Genomic DNA, 16,637 nt, shown 5'->3' with positions numbered 1-16,637 from the left:
AGAGTGGAAGAAGATGCATACAGGTAGATTACATCCTATGCAGAAGAGTCAATCTGAAGGAGACTGAAGACTGGAAAGTGTAGTTAAGCAGCATAGGATGGTTGTCTGTAGGATGACGTTGGAGATCAAGAAGAGGAAGAGAGTGAGGGAAGAGCCAAGGATCAAATGGTGGAAGTTGAAAAAGGAAGACTGCAAGATTGAGTTTAGGGAGAAGGTGAGACAGGCACTGGTTGGCAGTGAAGAGTTACCAGACAGTTGGGAAACTACAGCATATGTAGTAAGGGTGACAGCAAGAAGGGTGCTTGGCGTGACATCTGGACAGAGGAAGGAGTAAAAGGAAACCTGGTGGTGGAATGGGGAAGTACAGGAGAGTATACAGAGGAAGAGGATGGCAAAGAAGAAGTGGGATAGTCAGAGAGATGCAGAAAGTAGATAAGGTGCAAGGTGAAGAGAGAGGTGGCAAAGGCTAAAGAAAAGGCGTATGATGAGTTGTATGAGAGGTTGGACACTAAGGAGGGAGAAAAGGACCAACTGGCTAGACAGAGGGAGCGAGCTGGGAAAGATGTGCAGCAGGTTAGGGTGATAAAGAATAAAGATGGAGAGTGTGTTGAGCAGATAGAAAGAGTACTTTGAGTGGCTGATGAATGAAGAGAACGAGAGAGAAGATAGGTTGGATGATGTGGAGATAGTGAATAAGGAAGTGCAACGGATTAGCAAGGAGGAAGTGAGGACAGCTATGAAAAGGATGAAGAATGGAAAAGACGTTGGTCCAGGTGACATTCCGGTGGAAGCATGGAGGTGTTTAGGAGAGATGGCAGTGGAGTTTTTAACCAGATTGTTTAATGGAATCTTGGAAAGTGAGAGGATGCCTGAGGAGTGGAGAAGTGTACTAGTGCCGATATATAAGAATAAGAGCGATGTGCAGGACTGCAGTAACTACAGGAGGATAAAATTGATGAGCAACAGCATAAAGTTATGGGAAAGTGTAGTGGAAGCTAGGTTAAGAAGTGAGGTGATGATCAGTGAGCAGCAGTATGGTTTCATGCCAAGAGAGAGCACCACAGATGCAATGTTTGCTCTGAGGGTGTTGATGGAGAAGTAAAGAGAAGGCCAGACGAGTTGCATTGCGTCTTTGTGGACCAGGAGAAAGCATGTGACAGGGTGCCTCGAGAGGAGCTGTGGTATTGTATGAGGAAGTCGGGAGTGGCAGAGAAGTATGTAAGAGTTGTACAGGATATGTACAAGGGAAGTGTGACCGTGGTGAGGTCTGTGGTAGGAGTGACGGATGCATTCAAGGTGCAGGTGGGATTACATCAGGGATCGGCTCTGAGCCCTTTCTTATTTGCAATGGTGATGGACAGGTTGACAGACGAGATTAGACAGGAGTCCCCGTGGACTGTGATGTTTGCTGATGACATTGTGATCTGTAGCGATAGTAGGGAGCAGGTTGAGGAGACCCTGGAGAGATGGAGATATGCTCTAGAGAGGAGAGGAATGAAGGTCAGTAGGAACGAGACAGAATACATGTGTGTAAATGAGAGGGAGGTCAGTGTAATGGTGAGGATGCAAGGAGTAGAGTTGGCGAAGGTAGATGAGTTTAAATACTTGGGATCAACATTACAGAGTAATGAGGATTGTTGAAGAGAGGTGAAAAAGAGAGTGCAGGCAAGGTGGAATGGGTGGAGAAGAGTTTCAGGAGTGATTTGTGACAGATGGATATCAGCAAGAGTGAAAGGGAAGGTGTATAGGACGGTAGTGAGACCAGCTATGTTATATTAGCGGGCCGCACTATAACAAATACTATTGTACTATTATACAAAGCTACTGTAGCTTTCTTTCCAATACTGAAAACTTTAAAAAATGTAACACTTAAAGTTTAAAGTTTAAAGAAAAGCAATTTATTTCCGTACAGTCTCCATACAACAGTCTAGAATTAGAGTCTTAGCCTCTTAGCTAGGTCCTTATTATATTATATTCATTATATTTTATTCATTGCTTAAATAAGAGCCTTCCAGTGTGAGATTTATTTCTTTTGTCCCGACACTTGGCATCTCTTGTTAGTAACCAGTTCGTCAATATCAGGCTTGAAATCTCGTGCAGCTGCAACTTTTATGAGGGGTGAAAGGTGCTCGACGGTAAGTCTTGAGCGATGTGGGTTTTGGTAGCTTTCATTAACAAAAACAATTGCTCACAAAGGTAAGTGCTTCCGAACATTGACAGTACTCTCGATGCCAACTTACGGATCTGCACATACGAGGGTGGCAGGTAAGCATACAAGCCTGGCACACCAACTTCGTTGTATTTTGCCTTCAGAATAGAATCTGACTGCACTTCAATCAATTCCATTTGGATATTCTCAGGTGCATTCTCAACGTTGTAAGAGAACAGCGCAATGCCCTGTTTGTGTGAACTGAAATCACGAAAATGCTCACTGAATTCATTGCTCAGTAATTCAAGTTGGAAAAGAAATCCTCCAAAAATCAAATTTTACTTTACTAAGTTTACTTCAAAGTTTATATTGTAAAATAAGCCGATATGCAAAAAGTCGCCTGACCTACAATAATTTTACAAACTCAAAATCACAAAAATATGTTAATAAACAACTCACCAACTTCTTGCGTCCACTTCAGATTTTTAGCTGTAGTCTACACTAACTGTTCGTTACAATACTAGCACAAAATTACATGAAACTAGAGCAAAAAAAACATGAAAATATGCGGGCTATTACTACTCGTGATGGTCAGTTCTGCCCAGTGGCCAGTCTCAGCAGCCCAGTCAGTAGTGTAGCCTTAGCAGGGGTGGCTCTAGGCTCGTGGCGGCCCTGGGCAGAGAAAGAATCGGTGGCCCCTTCGCCTGGCAATGTCAATATGTTATCTTATGCACGGCGGATGGCCACATCTGTTGCAGACACTGCATAGCCGCCTCTTGCTCATGACACGCTTCTATATATGCGTGTCCGTAACTTGAAAACCAAGTGGCGGCCCATGATATTCTCATTACAGCAGAACGTTATAATACTACATATAGCTTACAGCTCCGACTCTAGCGACATTTGTAATATACAGCGTACTAATTAACAAGAAACACAATGTTTTTCGGCCACATTGCCGTCAGCTGTGTCATTATTTTCTTTTTCTGTTTTATATTCAATATATATTGGCATGGCGGCCCTGTGCAGGTGCACAGTTTGCACATGCCTAAGGCCGCCCCTGCTGCCCGCTGCTGCAGCCTAGCACTTCAGTTGCGACGTCGCGGCTCATTAACATTGGACAAGGCTCGTGGCTGTACTAACAGATGATGTTTCCGGTACTGTAATGCCCTGGGAAAACACGCTTTTGTCAGAAGGCAGAAGTAAGAAAAGTCAATAAGTAACACCGAAGATGCAGAATGATTCAGTCACAAACGATAGTAATCATTGTACAAGTTCAGTGCTAACTAGGATCTGTCATGCGGGCTGCACAGATTTCTGTTGCGGGCCGCTTGTTTGACATGCCTGCATTAGAGGATCAGCTCAAGTTGAACGGTTGGGAGACAAAATCAGAGAGGCGAGATTGCGTTGGTTTGGACATGTGGAGAGGAGAGATGCTGAGTATATTGGGAGAAGGATGCTAAGGATAGAGCTGCCAGGCAAGAGAAAAAGAGGAAGGCCTAAGCGAAGGTTTATGGATGTGTGAGAGAGGACATGCAGGTGATGGGTGTAACAGAACAAGATGCAGAGGACAGAAAGATATGGAACAAGATGATCCGCTGTGGCGACCCCTAATGGGAGCAGCCGTAAGAAGAAGAAGATTATTTAATGAGATGATAGGTCAACGTTGTGTCACAACTCACCTAATTCGGTTTGTATTGTTTTCTCCAAATCCTTCTGACTGAGCTTCCAGCTCAAAGGGCGTTAACGTGAAATTTTAGGACAGAATGCAGTAATGTCACTACCTCTGCCCAAATGAATTGTGAAATGTGCCAAATTAAAAGAGGAAGACATTGTTTTATACTCCAGCACAAGCCTCTCCAGTTTCTACGTGCCTGTAGCCAGAGCCGGTGCTAGGTTACTTTGTGCCATAGGCCAAGCTTACTAGTGCGCCAACTGACTGTTCTGGGTCGCCCCTCCTCCGTTATGATCTGCGTCCTAGGCCGAATGCCTAATTTGCCTTAATGGTGCCTCTGGCCCTGTCTGTAGCTTATCTACCTTGCACCTGAATAACTCTGCACAGGAGAACCCATTGTGGACGTTGGGAGGAAGTTGTGCATCAGAATGGAGGAACACGTAGGCCACAGGAGAAAACTGCATATTGGCAGACTGCAATGGACCTTTGGTGGGCACTTTTGATTACTTGAGGTCAGAGTGAACAGGCTGGGCCTGGGACACATAAAATGTATACCAAACTGAAGGGTTTAAAAACCAGGCTTCTAAACAACGTTTTTACCGAATTTGTCATGTGTGTCTACTTTTACTTAAACCTGTATTTACTCAACCTGAACCATAATTACCATCATTATTTTTAAACCTTCAACCCCCCCCCCTCCCCCAATGCAATTAAATGCCTATTTGGACCTTTATACTTCCTGCTATTCATATGAAATCAACTGCTGACACAAAACAAATTGGCAGCTTGCCGTCACCATTCACAGTGGCACCAATTGAAAGTTCAGCGCACATAACTGGTTCATTCATTACGTTTAGGACTGACAACTCCAGTGTTGGCCTATTTATACACTCTATTTTTAAGACGCTCAACTGAAATTAAGTACTAAAGGTTTGTGAAGGCCTGACATGCCAAACTGTCAACTGCCAGTGAGTTGAAAGCACATTGAAAGCTGTTATGGAGGCTTCTGTCATATGTTTTCTTTCTTTCTTTCTTTCTTTCTTTCTTTCTTTCTTTCTTTCTTTCTTTCTTTCTTTCTTTCTTTCTTTCTTTCTTTCTTTCTTTCTTTCTTTCTTTCTTTCTTTCTGAGACCAACAGAGGAGCAACGTGGGTAATATTTTCACCTGAGTGGAGTGAAGTTTCCCTCTGGGATAATAAAGTCTACCTAACCTAACATTACTGAAGTGTCATCTGATTAAGAAAAACCCAGTCAACAGATTATCTATTAAGCATTGAAAATACTTGGAATAAAGGAAATGCAGTAGCTTGATAAAATAGATTTATGCCTTTAAGTACTTAACATATGGTTAAGGGGGCATGTCCCATTTGGCAGCAGGTCTCCAAAATAAAAAGCAATTGGCAGGCCAGATTTGTAATTTGGGGAACTGATCAGCCAGTTGTTTTCCAGTGCAGATTCTGTGTATAGTTTTCTCTGCCACCATAATCTGTTTTCTGACCTTCTTATATATAATGGTTAGATCATTTTTAATTTATTTTTTAAATTTAATTTTACATTTTATTTAAATGTACTTTTCAAAATCCAATGCTGGTTTTCTCATGATATTTGGTCACCTACTGTTTTGTACACCACATGCTTATGGAGTTATGGAGTGGCTACTTACGAAACTTGCTACTTATGAAGGTCCTCCTTATAATGCCACAAAGTGTAAAAGACAGGCAAAAATAAATAAATACCAAATAGAAGAGCTATCAGTTCAGCTGGTTCATGCAGCATAAGCAAAGTTCATGTGCTTTTTTAAACCCAAACTTCCCTTCTGCAAAATGAATGTTCCAGAAACAGACCAGGATGTGGATCATAACCTTGAACACAGCAAAATTCAAAATCAGAAGATCAAGAAAACCAGGCAGCAATACCACAAACACTAGGCAGAAAAGGCTTGTTATACAGTAGTTCTTTAGAGGCAAACATACTGGAACTGCTAGCAACAATCTCAGATGTCACTGAGCATGATGTGTTGGATTTTAAAGCTTTATGCTGATGACATAGCCTAGGGGGTAATTGGGACCCGAGTCCAAGCAACAGCAACTCACAATGATGGCAAAAGTGCATAAAAAGTGACATCAAGGCTAAACAATGATGATAATTATTAACATATACCTAGATACAATTACTTCTAACCATACAAGATGACTCCTTTCCCCCCAAAACTATCCAAAATGTCAAAACGACATTAAAAAATGCATAAAGAGCAAAAAAAAAAAAAAGAATTTTGTGTGAATCCTGGTGAACCTTTGCATGCATTCTGACCAAAAACTTTGAGCTGGAGCTTCTGCTGTGGTATCCTGGTGGGGTCTGCATTGGGTTTGCTTTACTTTTTTTTGTTTGTTTGTTTGAATGATCGACAGGATAACCGTCTCCTCTACACAACGTCTTTCTGCTCACCTGAAAGCACTCCGGCAACATTCGATATTTTTGAAATATGGTTGTTTTACATTCAGAAAAATATACACTGTATGTTACACCTTTTTTAAATCCACAACAACCACATTAAAGACAACAATATGGGTTGTTGTTTTGAAAAATATATTGTAACCAATCGTGGACTGATCTTCTCGTAATTGCCAATGGTATTTTGAGCAGGTTAGAAAGTTGACCAATCACGAACGTGCTCTGTGCACAATTCAAAGTCTCCGCTCATATTGTCTGAGGAAGACACAAGTGCAATGGAATGAATGAGGTGTTAAAAAAATGAAAAGGTTGTGCTTAGGTGAGAGGAAGAAGGCACAAAGGATAACACATTTACAGTTTGTCACAAAGTAAAACAAACCTGCTGCTTTTTTTTTTTTTTTTGCACTGTGCGTTCTAAGAAGCTGTAGTGTGGCATGAAATGAAGGTAGGTTTGCTTAGCAGATACTTTTATCCAATGCGACTTACAAAAGAGGTTAACATAATTGAGTAAAGATCAGTCTGGGGGACGGTTTGGGTACAAGTGTTATAGGACAAGGGTATAAAAATGATCACCACCATGTGAAAAGCTCAGAATAAAATACAAGCGAGTTAGAATTCCAAGGTTACAAAACATTTCACCAAACAAGAGGGTCCTCAAACACTCCTTAAAGCCATTGAGGAAGTCAGAATTTTGAATGGATGTGAGCAGCTTGTTCCTCCAGCTCTGAGCCACACATGAAAAGAATCTGGACTGAGATTTGATGCCACAACCAGGTGCCATTCATCAGCAGACCTGAGTGGGTGAGGAGGAACATACAGTAGGACCTTATAGGTGTCTCCATATACCCACTGACTACTCTGTAGGCAAGCTTCAAGGATTTGTACTTAATGTGTGCCACTGCAGGGGCCAGTGTAGTGATCGGAAGAGAGGAGTGACCTGTGCCTGCTCTCATGTGGGTTCAAAATCATGTCTCTTGTCATTTTTTCCTATTTTTATTCTATTTATCTATGTTAATCTTACTTTTGTTTATTATCTGCTATTGTACTTTTGTCTTTTTTGGTGGTGGTTACCCAGGAGAAAGGACCACCTGCCAATCACCGGCAGGAACTGCCTTCTGCCCTATAAATATGGAGGGTCTCCTGTAGTTCCTGGCAGTTCATTTCGAATGCTCTAGGGAGTGGCGTGTTTACTTGTGTTTTGCTGTGCTTTGTACCTTTTGTGATTATTGGATTTTTGAACCTGTGCTCTGTTTTTGACTTCATTTTGGATTCTGTTTTCGGAATGTGTCTTCCTTGGATTGTCTTTCCTTCCAAGGCAATTTCTTTTGTGCTCTACGGAGCTTCTTGTGCCACAGAGCATTTTTGTTAAAAAGAAATCTTTTATTTACAAAGATTCTTCAAGGCCCTTTTTTTTTCTAGCTGGGATTTTGATGGTAAATCCCCCTCTAGTGGACAGTTTTGGAAACATTCATAGGAGTTATGTGCTTTTGACACCCGCCTCACGTGGTTGAACACCAGACGTGCCCCTGCATTTTGAACCATCTGCAGCGGTTTGGTAGGACATGCCAGCATTCCTGCCAGCAGAGAGTTGGAGTAGTCCACACATGACGAGACCAAAGCCTGGGCCAAGAGTAGTTCTGCATACTGTCTGATCTTGGTGGTGTTGTGTAGAGTAAAGAGACCGTAGCAACATTGTCAGTGAAAGACAGCTGTTCTTCGATCACCACCCAAAGGTGGTGACATGATGCAGATCAAATGCCCAGGGCAGCATTCATGCTCCCAGTTTACATTAATCTTACTGCACGTGCATATTCCAGACAGTGTAAGTAGCCAAAAAGTATTTATTGCCACATTTATTTTGGAGTGTGACCTGCCATTCACATTAACTCAACCCCTCATCGACTTTGTGTTTAAAAAAGAAAGAACTGCCAGAGGAAGTGACAGCATCCTCATCTTCATGGGCTCAGAAACGCAACAATAGCTTGAAAAGGAGTAGCCTAGGACAGCTGCAGGATATTATTTATAATCTAAAAACAATGAGGAAATGATGGACTGTGCACTTTACTTGTGTGTATACAGCTTATTCATTACCTGATTTGATTGTTCTCAATCTGTCAGCAATCGGTGATGCTGTTCTTTCTTCATTTACATTGTTACCCTCTCATTTGTTTATTTGCATAGCTGTTAGGAAACTGAAGCACTTTAAATTGTACACATTTTTATCACAAACATATTGCACTTTTCATTTTCATTACAGCTATTGTACTCATTAAATATTCATTTGTCATTACAAAAGAAAGCACAAGTTTAATGAATATGTTCAGCACTTGAATTGTGTTCATTATATATACAGCATATACTGTACATTTATATACATTACTGGTCCAAAGTTTTAGAACACCTCTGTTTATCCAGTTTTTCCTCAAATGTAATCAGTTGAAATGCAATGACTAACCTAAAATGGTGAAACAGTAAGCAGTAAACTGACAGAGGTTTAAATTTAAAGTCTAGGTTAGGAAAAGCTGGGAAAAGGAAATATTAGAAATATTACAAATGGGCCTTCTTCAGGGAACAACTAACAGGTTACAACCTACAGATGACTGTAGCAATTAAAGTAAATTTAGCCTTGTAAGTTGAAGCAAACAATTTGCACAGGTGTCCCAACTTCTGTTGATTACTTTAAAAACCCTCTGTCTGTCTTAAAACAGACCATGTTACTACTCCGTCTGAAGTACTACTTGGGTAATATTCCAGTGATTATGGCAGGAAAACAGCAATTTACTAACGAAATAAAACACAGCATTATTACCCTTAGAAGTGTAGGCCTTTCATTTAAAGAATTTAAAAAGAAATCTAATTGTTGGTGAGTCCAGTGATGTCCTACACAATCCAAAGGTAATTGGAAACTGGAAGAAACTCTGATAGGATGAGATCTGGAAGACCCAAAGTCACAACCCAATCAGAAGACAAGTTTCTGAGAGTCACCAGCTTGCGTGATTACAGACGCCTCACAGCACAGCAGCTTCAAGCTCAGCTTAACAGTTCAGGTTGGAAAAGCAAGTGTCAGTTTCTACTGTGAAGAGGAGACTTTGTGCTGCAGCTTTAACAGGACGAGAGGCAGTAAGAAAGTCATTCCTTAAAGGACAAAAAAGGGCCTTGAGATACTACCGGCTGTGGTCTACTGCAGCCTGGAAGAAAGTCTTAGGGTCAATCCATCCATCCATCCATCTATTATCCAACCCACTATATCCCAACTACAGGGTCATGAGGGTCTGCTGGAGCCAATCCCAGCTAACACAGGGTGCAAGGCAGGAAACAAACCCCAGGCAGGGCGCCAGCCCATCGCAGTCTTAGGGTCAATGCATCAAAATTAGAAATAGTTCATCACTCAGGGTGTTTGTACGGCATTGAGATGGAGAAAGGATGGTTCCTCAGTGTGTGACACCACCTGTCAAACATGGAGGAGCAAGTGTGATGGTCTGGGGGGTCTTCTGCAGGAGACAGAGTTGGCGACTTGCACAGAGTGACTATCATTCTGAATCAGTAGGGTTACCACAGTTTGTCTGTTATATCAGCAAAAGGTGGTTACTTTGATGAATCCAAAATTTGAATACAATTTTGTACACTTAATGATTCCTTAACTATTTTTTATTTGCCATTGTTTTTTTGTTCTATGCCTTGATTTCATGAAATATTAAAATATTAAACTGTTTGCATTTCAATAAAAACTTAGATGTTCTAAAACTTTTGACCAGTAGTATATCAATCTTAAAAAATGCTAAGGTCTCTCCATCTGTCACGCAGTAACTCAAAAACTGCTGGGGCTAGAACCTTTGTTTTGGTCCTGATTGGAAGATTATGACTTGATATGTTCTGCAAGTTCAAAAAATTTTAGAAAGCCGCACCCTGTTAGCCACGACCTGTGGTTCTGTGTTTATGGCAAAGTGATCAAGAAACTGTGGGATGACTGTCTTCATGGCAGAAAGATAAAAGATAGCAGCGAAGTCTGCTGAGTATCAAGCACATCATAAAATGTGATTAAATGACAAAGAACGACAACAAATAGGAAGATAAGATGCTGACACACAAGACAAGCAAGAAGTAATCCTGACCATAATTTTACGAGTGGGCAACCTGGTAGCCATAAATGATGGCATAGTGATCTGTGATTGTGTACTCACAGCAAACTAATTAAGAAACTAAATGATAACCACCATATTGCAAAAATAAACAACAGAGACATCTGCTGTGTGCCAAGCACATCACAGAAGGTGATTAAGTGATAAAGAATGACAACCAATAAGCAGACAAGAGGCTGTAGCACATGGACAAGCAAGAAGTAATCCTGAATATCGAGCAATTGAGCAGCAGACAAACTTGATGGCTCAAAGGGATGCTTGACAAATTCCAGGACACAGAATGCAAGAGTGACAAAGAGAAAGAAATGCACAGCGACAACTGAGAAGATCATCAAATAGTTGAAACTTCCAGTTGTATGAAAGCATTTCCTTAACATCCTTACTTAAATGTTTCTTTAAAGACCACCACTTAGCAAAGTTACATTAACAATGTGATGAATGGCAAGTCATATTTTGTTGAAAGCTAAAGAGTGTGTTGCCAAAACTGAAAAGTTCTGCTTGCTCTAGATAACACACCAGAGGTAATAAAATGAACTGAAACTGAAAGAAGTAACGATTTCAAAAGCAAAAGAAGCATCTTCATGATGCTTTTTATTTGCATTTTATTTTTGGACTGTGGGTCTGCTGTTTTTTTTATTATTATTTTTTATTATTTTCTATTATTTAAAAAGACGTTTTTCACAATTTTCCATGTCGTTTCATTAATGGTAGTTACTTGTAACACTTGCTGTTCCAGCTCCAACAGTTTCAGGCTCTTGAATTTGTCTTGCTTTAACCCCCTAAACCCCCTTAGCTGACATCATTTGTTGTGATCCATCCAGCAATCCATTTCCTCTTCACATTTTCTCCAGTTCAAGGTCACGGCTTGTCAGAGTTTATCCCCGCAGAAATGAGCAGAAAAAGAATGAGAGACACCACTTATCAGACATGCTGCTTATTAAGAAAAATTAAAGGTCTAAACCGATGGCAAATTATTACTGTATGTTAAAATATTAGCCAGCGTTGAGCTGGGATGCAGACCAGCAGACACGAGGGAGGCGTCAGCAGCAGAAATGGGAAATGCTTAAATGAAGTCCTTAGCTGTGTTGACTGTTGTTATGAAAAGCAACATCAAACCTTTCAAATATGGACATATGCCAGAAGGAAATGAAAAACAGAAGCAACACATCATTTTCTTGTTACCTTCTAGGAGATAAAGTAGCTAAATGATTTTCTGGATTGCATTGGCTTGGCCTTTTGTTACTTTGCTGCTTTTTATACATGTAATAGTGAGTGGTAAGTGTGACACTGGTGGGTCAGAACCAGAATGCCCCAAGAGTAAGTGTGGAACATCAGGGTTTGGCTGCGATATAAGCAGTGGAGTGCGTGATGATGCCTATTTCTGGGGGATTGCAGTTTAGGTAGTGAGAGCTGTCACTAAACATGGATGGCTTTGTTTGGACCTTGCCCTGCTCCCTAGTGAAATAACAGAGCGCTAGAAGATTGCCAGACCGACGCCAGGATTAGCACGACATGAAATAATGTGAGTCATTTCTCTTTCAGAGCTGCAGACTGATGAAGCACCAGGCTCCTCCCCTGCAACTCAGGAGCTGATGACAAGACTCGGTTTCTTGCTGGGAGAAGGAATCCCAAGCGCAGCTCGCATACCTATGGAAGACAAGAATGATAAAAAGGTATGCACCGCGTGGCTCCTGCTGCTCCAGCGGGGCGCGCCACTCTGTCTGGGCTTTGGTCAGGATGGGGAGCGTAGCTTTCTTTTATGCATTTCTCTGCCTTTGTTTCTGTTTATTGCTTTGGGCTGAAATTTATAAAGAATTTGCCAGGGTGGGGGAGAGAGTGCAGGCTTCCTTCTGGGCTCCAGTGTTTTTTTTTTTTTTTTTTTTGAGAAATTTTACTTTGCCAGTTTCCTTCAGTTTTTTTCATGTCATGTGTGTTTTATTTTATCCTTTTCTTTACTGTGCCCCTTTTAGTCGCTTACTATTGCTGGGCCCAGGAGAAAGTTGTGTTAATGTATGGCTTGCGAGTAAAGTGTTTGTCTGATGAGATTTAAAAAAAAAACTTGGCATGACCTTAAACAACTGGCTAATTTGAGGGAGTGTGGCTCCTCCAGTCCAAAATTAGAAGTGGTCATGTTGACTTGGCTTTCGGGTTTCTTGAACTCTTTTAATTAGCCCATTGCTTTTGAAAAACACTAACGTGAGCTGTTTTCAGTTTTATATTTTGCCTTCTCCCTTTTATGTTGCCCTAGTGTTAAAACAAATAATAATAATTTTAAAAAATGTTATGAGGAAGTGCATCCGCCAGTAGTAAACCTCTGCGCCAGTGGATGGAAACAACCTTGTTGGGAGATCACTTATTACACTTGTGTGTTCCCAACAAATGAAGAAACAGATGCTGAATGACTAAGGGGATTTTACATGAAGTTTTAGGACCTGACACTTTTACTCCAAGTGATTTACAAATTGTAGGTATAGGCCAGATGTTTCTGCTAATCCAACCCTGCCAGGTAAAGTGACTTACTCCGGGTCACACAATAAGCTACTGAGGGACATTGAACTCAAAACTTGGTGTTCAAGTTGTGTTTTTGATATTGTATACTAAAAAGTGAGTTCCAGACAGGCTGCACGAATGTGCCAAACTATGCATGACCAGTATGTAGATGTTTATGGATCTGTGTATTTTGTTTTATTATTGTTTATGTTAATTTTGAATTATTGTTTTTAATGGCTATACATTTTTTTGTTGATTTCCTATGTAATTAGTGAAGTATTGTCTCTTAAATGAAGTTATGTTCCTTGTGGGTGGAACCCCAGGAGACAGGGTGTAGTGATGATGCTGCACAGAGAAGGTGGGGGCTGACACAGAGAAAGGTCAGCCGTCATCATCAGGGGGTGCACGGCTCACAGTGTACTGAGATGGGCCCTGTTTGGCTGACGGATGGAGCTCTCCATTTAGCTGATGCTGAAACACGTTTGCCTGAGCTGGAGATTGCAGGTTTGCGACTGGCCACCGACAGTGCAGATCTTCGAACTGAAATCCATCTGTCAGAGAACTCCATCCATCAGCCACGAAGAATCCGGCCTCTGAACACTGTGAGCAGTGCACCTCCTGGTGAAGCCGGCTGAACTCTCTCTCTCTGTGTTAGCCCACACCTCTCCGGGGCGTTGCCACTACACAGGACCACTTGGATATCACCACACCTGAGCCCTCTCGAAATTGTCAAGAGTGCAAATCCCACCCTAGTTGCCATTTGTCTCAGTTTGAAGAGTTGCAATGTGGTCAACTGTCAGAGGCTAAACCCGCAATCAGAGCCTGCTCTGAGTCGAGCGCCTTGTAGCTAAATGCAGAGCTCTAACCGTCAGCCGTGCAGAGCCCATCTCTAAACACTGTGAGTGGTGTGCCAACTGGTGATGTCACTACACAGGTCCACCCTGATGTCACCATATTTGGGGCTTTCATTCTTCTTCTTCCTATCATGTAATTGACTTCTACAAATTTCTTCACAGTCAGCAAATATCGCTTCTTTTATTTTTCTCTCTGCAATGTCTCTGTCTCTTTTAGCCATTACTATATAAATAGCAGACATGACCTACAAAATGAAACTGAACAGCACTGAGGACACAAGATGTGTTTCCTGTTGAAAGTTTTCTGTGGCTTGTGTTTAAAATCTCCATTTATTTAGAATAACAGATACCAAAAGATCTATAAAAAATAAGAAACATGCTATTATTTCAATTGTGCATAAGGGGTAGTTGTACCCTAAAACTCACTAGCGCCTCCCGCAGGGTCAGACCATGTTTTACCCTCATTACTCTTTGATCCTGACTGTGATACATATTTTTGAAGCTTAATATATGGATGGATATTTAAGAAATTTGGCTCTCCCAATGTGTGATTAAAAAATAAATAAATAAATAAAATGTCAGTCATGTGGGCTGTGCAGAGATCAGGGAATGCTTAAGAGGTGGTGTTATATTAACTACCAGCTGGAATCTGTGAAGCTTGATTCATGATTGCACTTACTCCAGAGTTAGTCAGCCCCACTTTTGTGTCTAATGGTCCGTGTGAAGAATATTCATCGGGTGGTGTAGAGTTGCCCTCATTTTTTAAATAGCACAATTACTAGTAAAGAAATTTGTCATAAGACACTATTCAAATGCAATGTGGAACAGAGGTAAAAGAGTGCAATCAAATGTCAGAATGCAAAATAGCAAGTGTAGTGAATGGAGGGTTAAATGTTAAAGCTGGAATAAAGCTACAGTGTTTGAGGAGAAATTGGCGCATATTCAGTTAAATATGTTCAAAGTTCAGCCTCACCTGAAAGTGAGAGCCACAAAGGTAAATTGTCAGACTTTGACAACCCTGAAATACAACAGACTACACCACTGGACTTTAAACTGAAAGGCTGTCTGTTTACTTGTCATGATACTTCACCCACCAGAACTCCAAACATGAGAGATATCAATGAACAATTGTGGGCTAACTCTGTATTTGTAAAGAACTTCAGAATGAAGTTACGTAATACAAAGGTGTTACGTAAAATCGAAAATGTTTGTATTTGTTACAAAGACAGATAGATTTGCATCCCCACTTCTCCAGTGTCATGAAGTGAGTGCATTCCAAATAGTGAGAAAGGCTTGAGGCCTCTTTAAAGACCCACAAACCAGACCATACCTATCCTAGCTTGCCTGGTATAGGCCTGACCCCAGGTATCCTGATCTCCCATTTCCATAGGCAGGTTTCAGCCTACACAGGCCCAAATAGAAGAAGTGGCACCAAAAGTTCAAAATATCTCTTTAAATGACCCAAAATACTCAAAAATATTTTAAAAATACCCTTCAAAGGAGGGAAATCCTTAAAAATCTTTGGAAGGACAAGGCTGATAAATTCTTGATAAGTTAAAGCTTTTTATTTATAATATTCTAAAGAAACGCCATAATTCCAGAAAAGCACAAATCAGTACGTAAAGGGTTTGACAGCAAATCCCAAATTGCAATCTAATAATCAAGAATCACACGTACCAAGTTGGTTCTTGGAGGTTTTAATCACACAGCCAAACAGAAAAGAATTTGCTGCGTACAATCCAGTAACAGAAACCTATAAATAAGGTGGACTAAGCTAATTTATAAAACACAAGAAAATTGACACAGGCGTTGTGCTTATTTTTGGGTTTATAGTAGCCGATAATGACGTTTAACTCTTTTGTATTTGGTTTAATGACATCTGAGCATTTTACCGAAGAACTCCAGAAGATTGCTTGCGCATGTAAATGCAGATTATTAAGAAGCCTTAACCGGGTTATACACCCTATCCCGATTTGTGTGTGTGCATGTAAACACACTGAAAGAAGGACCATAAACCACTGGAGAATTCGCTCTTCAACCTCACAATAGATAAGCTGAAGGCGGTCCTTCAGCCACGGTGTCAGGGTGACTCCGCCTCTTAGGGGTCCACCCTCAAAACACAAAGAACTTAAGAGAACATAAAAGCACAATACTAACAATTTAAATGATGAAACAAAATATAATGAAAGAAAAAATATTTTAACTCAAAAAAGTTAAAACTACAAACATAACTACAAACATAATCAACATTAAAAGGCAAGTAACATTAGAAAAATTTAAAAAAAAAAAACTGTTAATGAACTTGAGCCAGGGTTACAACCCAGGCTAAACTATAGCACCCAGAAATGTGTCTCAACTCTTTGTGTGCATTTGAAGGCAATATACAGCCACCATTCATTCTTTTTTCTAAGCCACCATTTCTTCCATTCAAGGTTTTAAGTACTCATTCTTTATTTTCCAGCATTAATTTGACAGTTAACATAACACACTTTACATTACATACATTTATTTAGCTAGCACTTCTTTCTAAAAGAAGTCACAAGTTAATGGTATTCTACCTTATATCGTGCAACTTTTGGAGCTCCAGCTCACATGCCGGGTTAGCGTTGGAGCTGAACTTTGTGGCAGCCTTCTTGTTTCCAGTTGAATATTTTGACCCCTAGAGTGTCGTTACCTGTGTAGCACTTGGCACTATTTATATAAAGACATGTTTCTACAACTGGAGCCCCGTAACTCAAGTGACTTTTGGATAACAGTTGAAAAAAATAAATGAAAATGTAAATTATGGAATTTCAGAATCTATGAATTAATCAAGCAGTTAATTAATTACAGTAATGATTGTACAACTGAACCAAACGACGGCTTCTAAAACTGCACAACA

General features: G+C 40.6%; 1 protein-coding gene across 4 annotated transcripts in view; it reads left to right on the top strand.

Annotated features, from left to right (window-relative positions):
• The window catches only part of LOC114655440 (protein TANC1-like), a 569,281-nt gene that overhangs the window by 308,295 nt on the left and 244,349 nt on the right, over positions 1 to 16,637 (top strand). For all 4 annotated transcript variants that reach the window (XM_051930575.1, XM_028806429.2, XM_051930574.1 and 1 more), the window contains one exon: positions 11,955 to 12,085. In XM_051930575.1, the coding sequence (XP_051786535.1) occupies positions 11,955 to 12,085 (131 nt within the window). The remainder of the gene's footprint in view (positions 1 to 11,954; positions 12,086 to 16,637) is intronic.

The sequence above is a fragment of the Erpetoichthys calabaricus genome, chromosome 8 (genome assembly GCF_900747795.2).
Source record: "Erpetoichthys calabaricus chromosome 8, fErpCal1.3, whole genome shotgun sequence".
NCBI lineage: Eukaryota > Metazoa > Chordata > Cladistia > Polypteriformes > Polypteridae > Erpetoichthys > Erpetoichthys calabaricus.
Note: the sequence above shows the minus strand (reverse complement) of the source record. Positions and strands in the feature narration are given on the sequence as shown.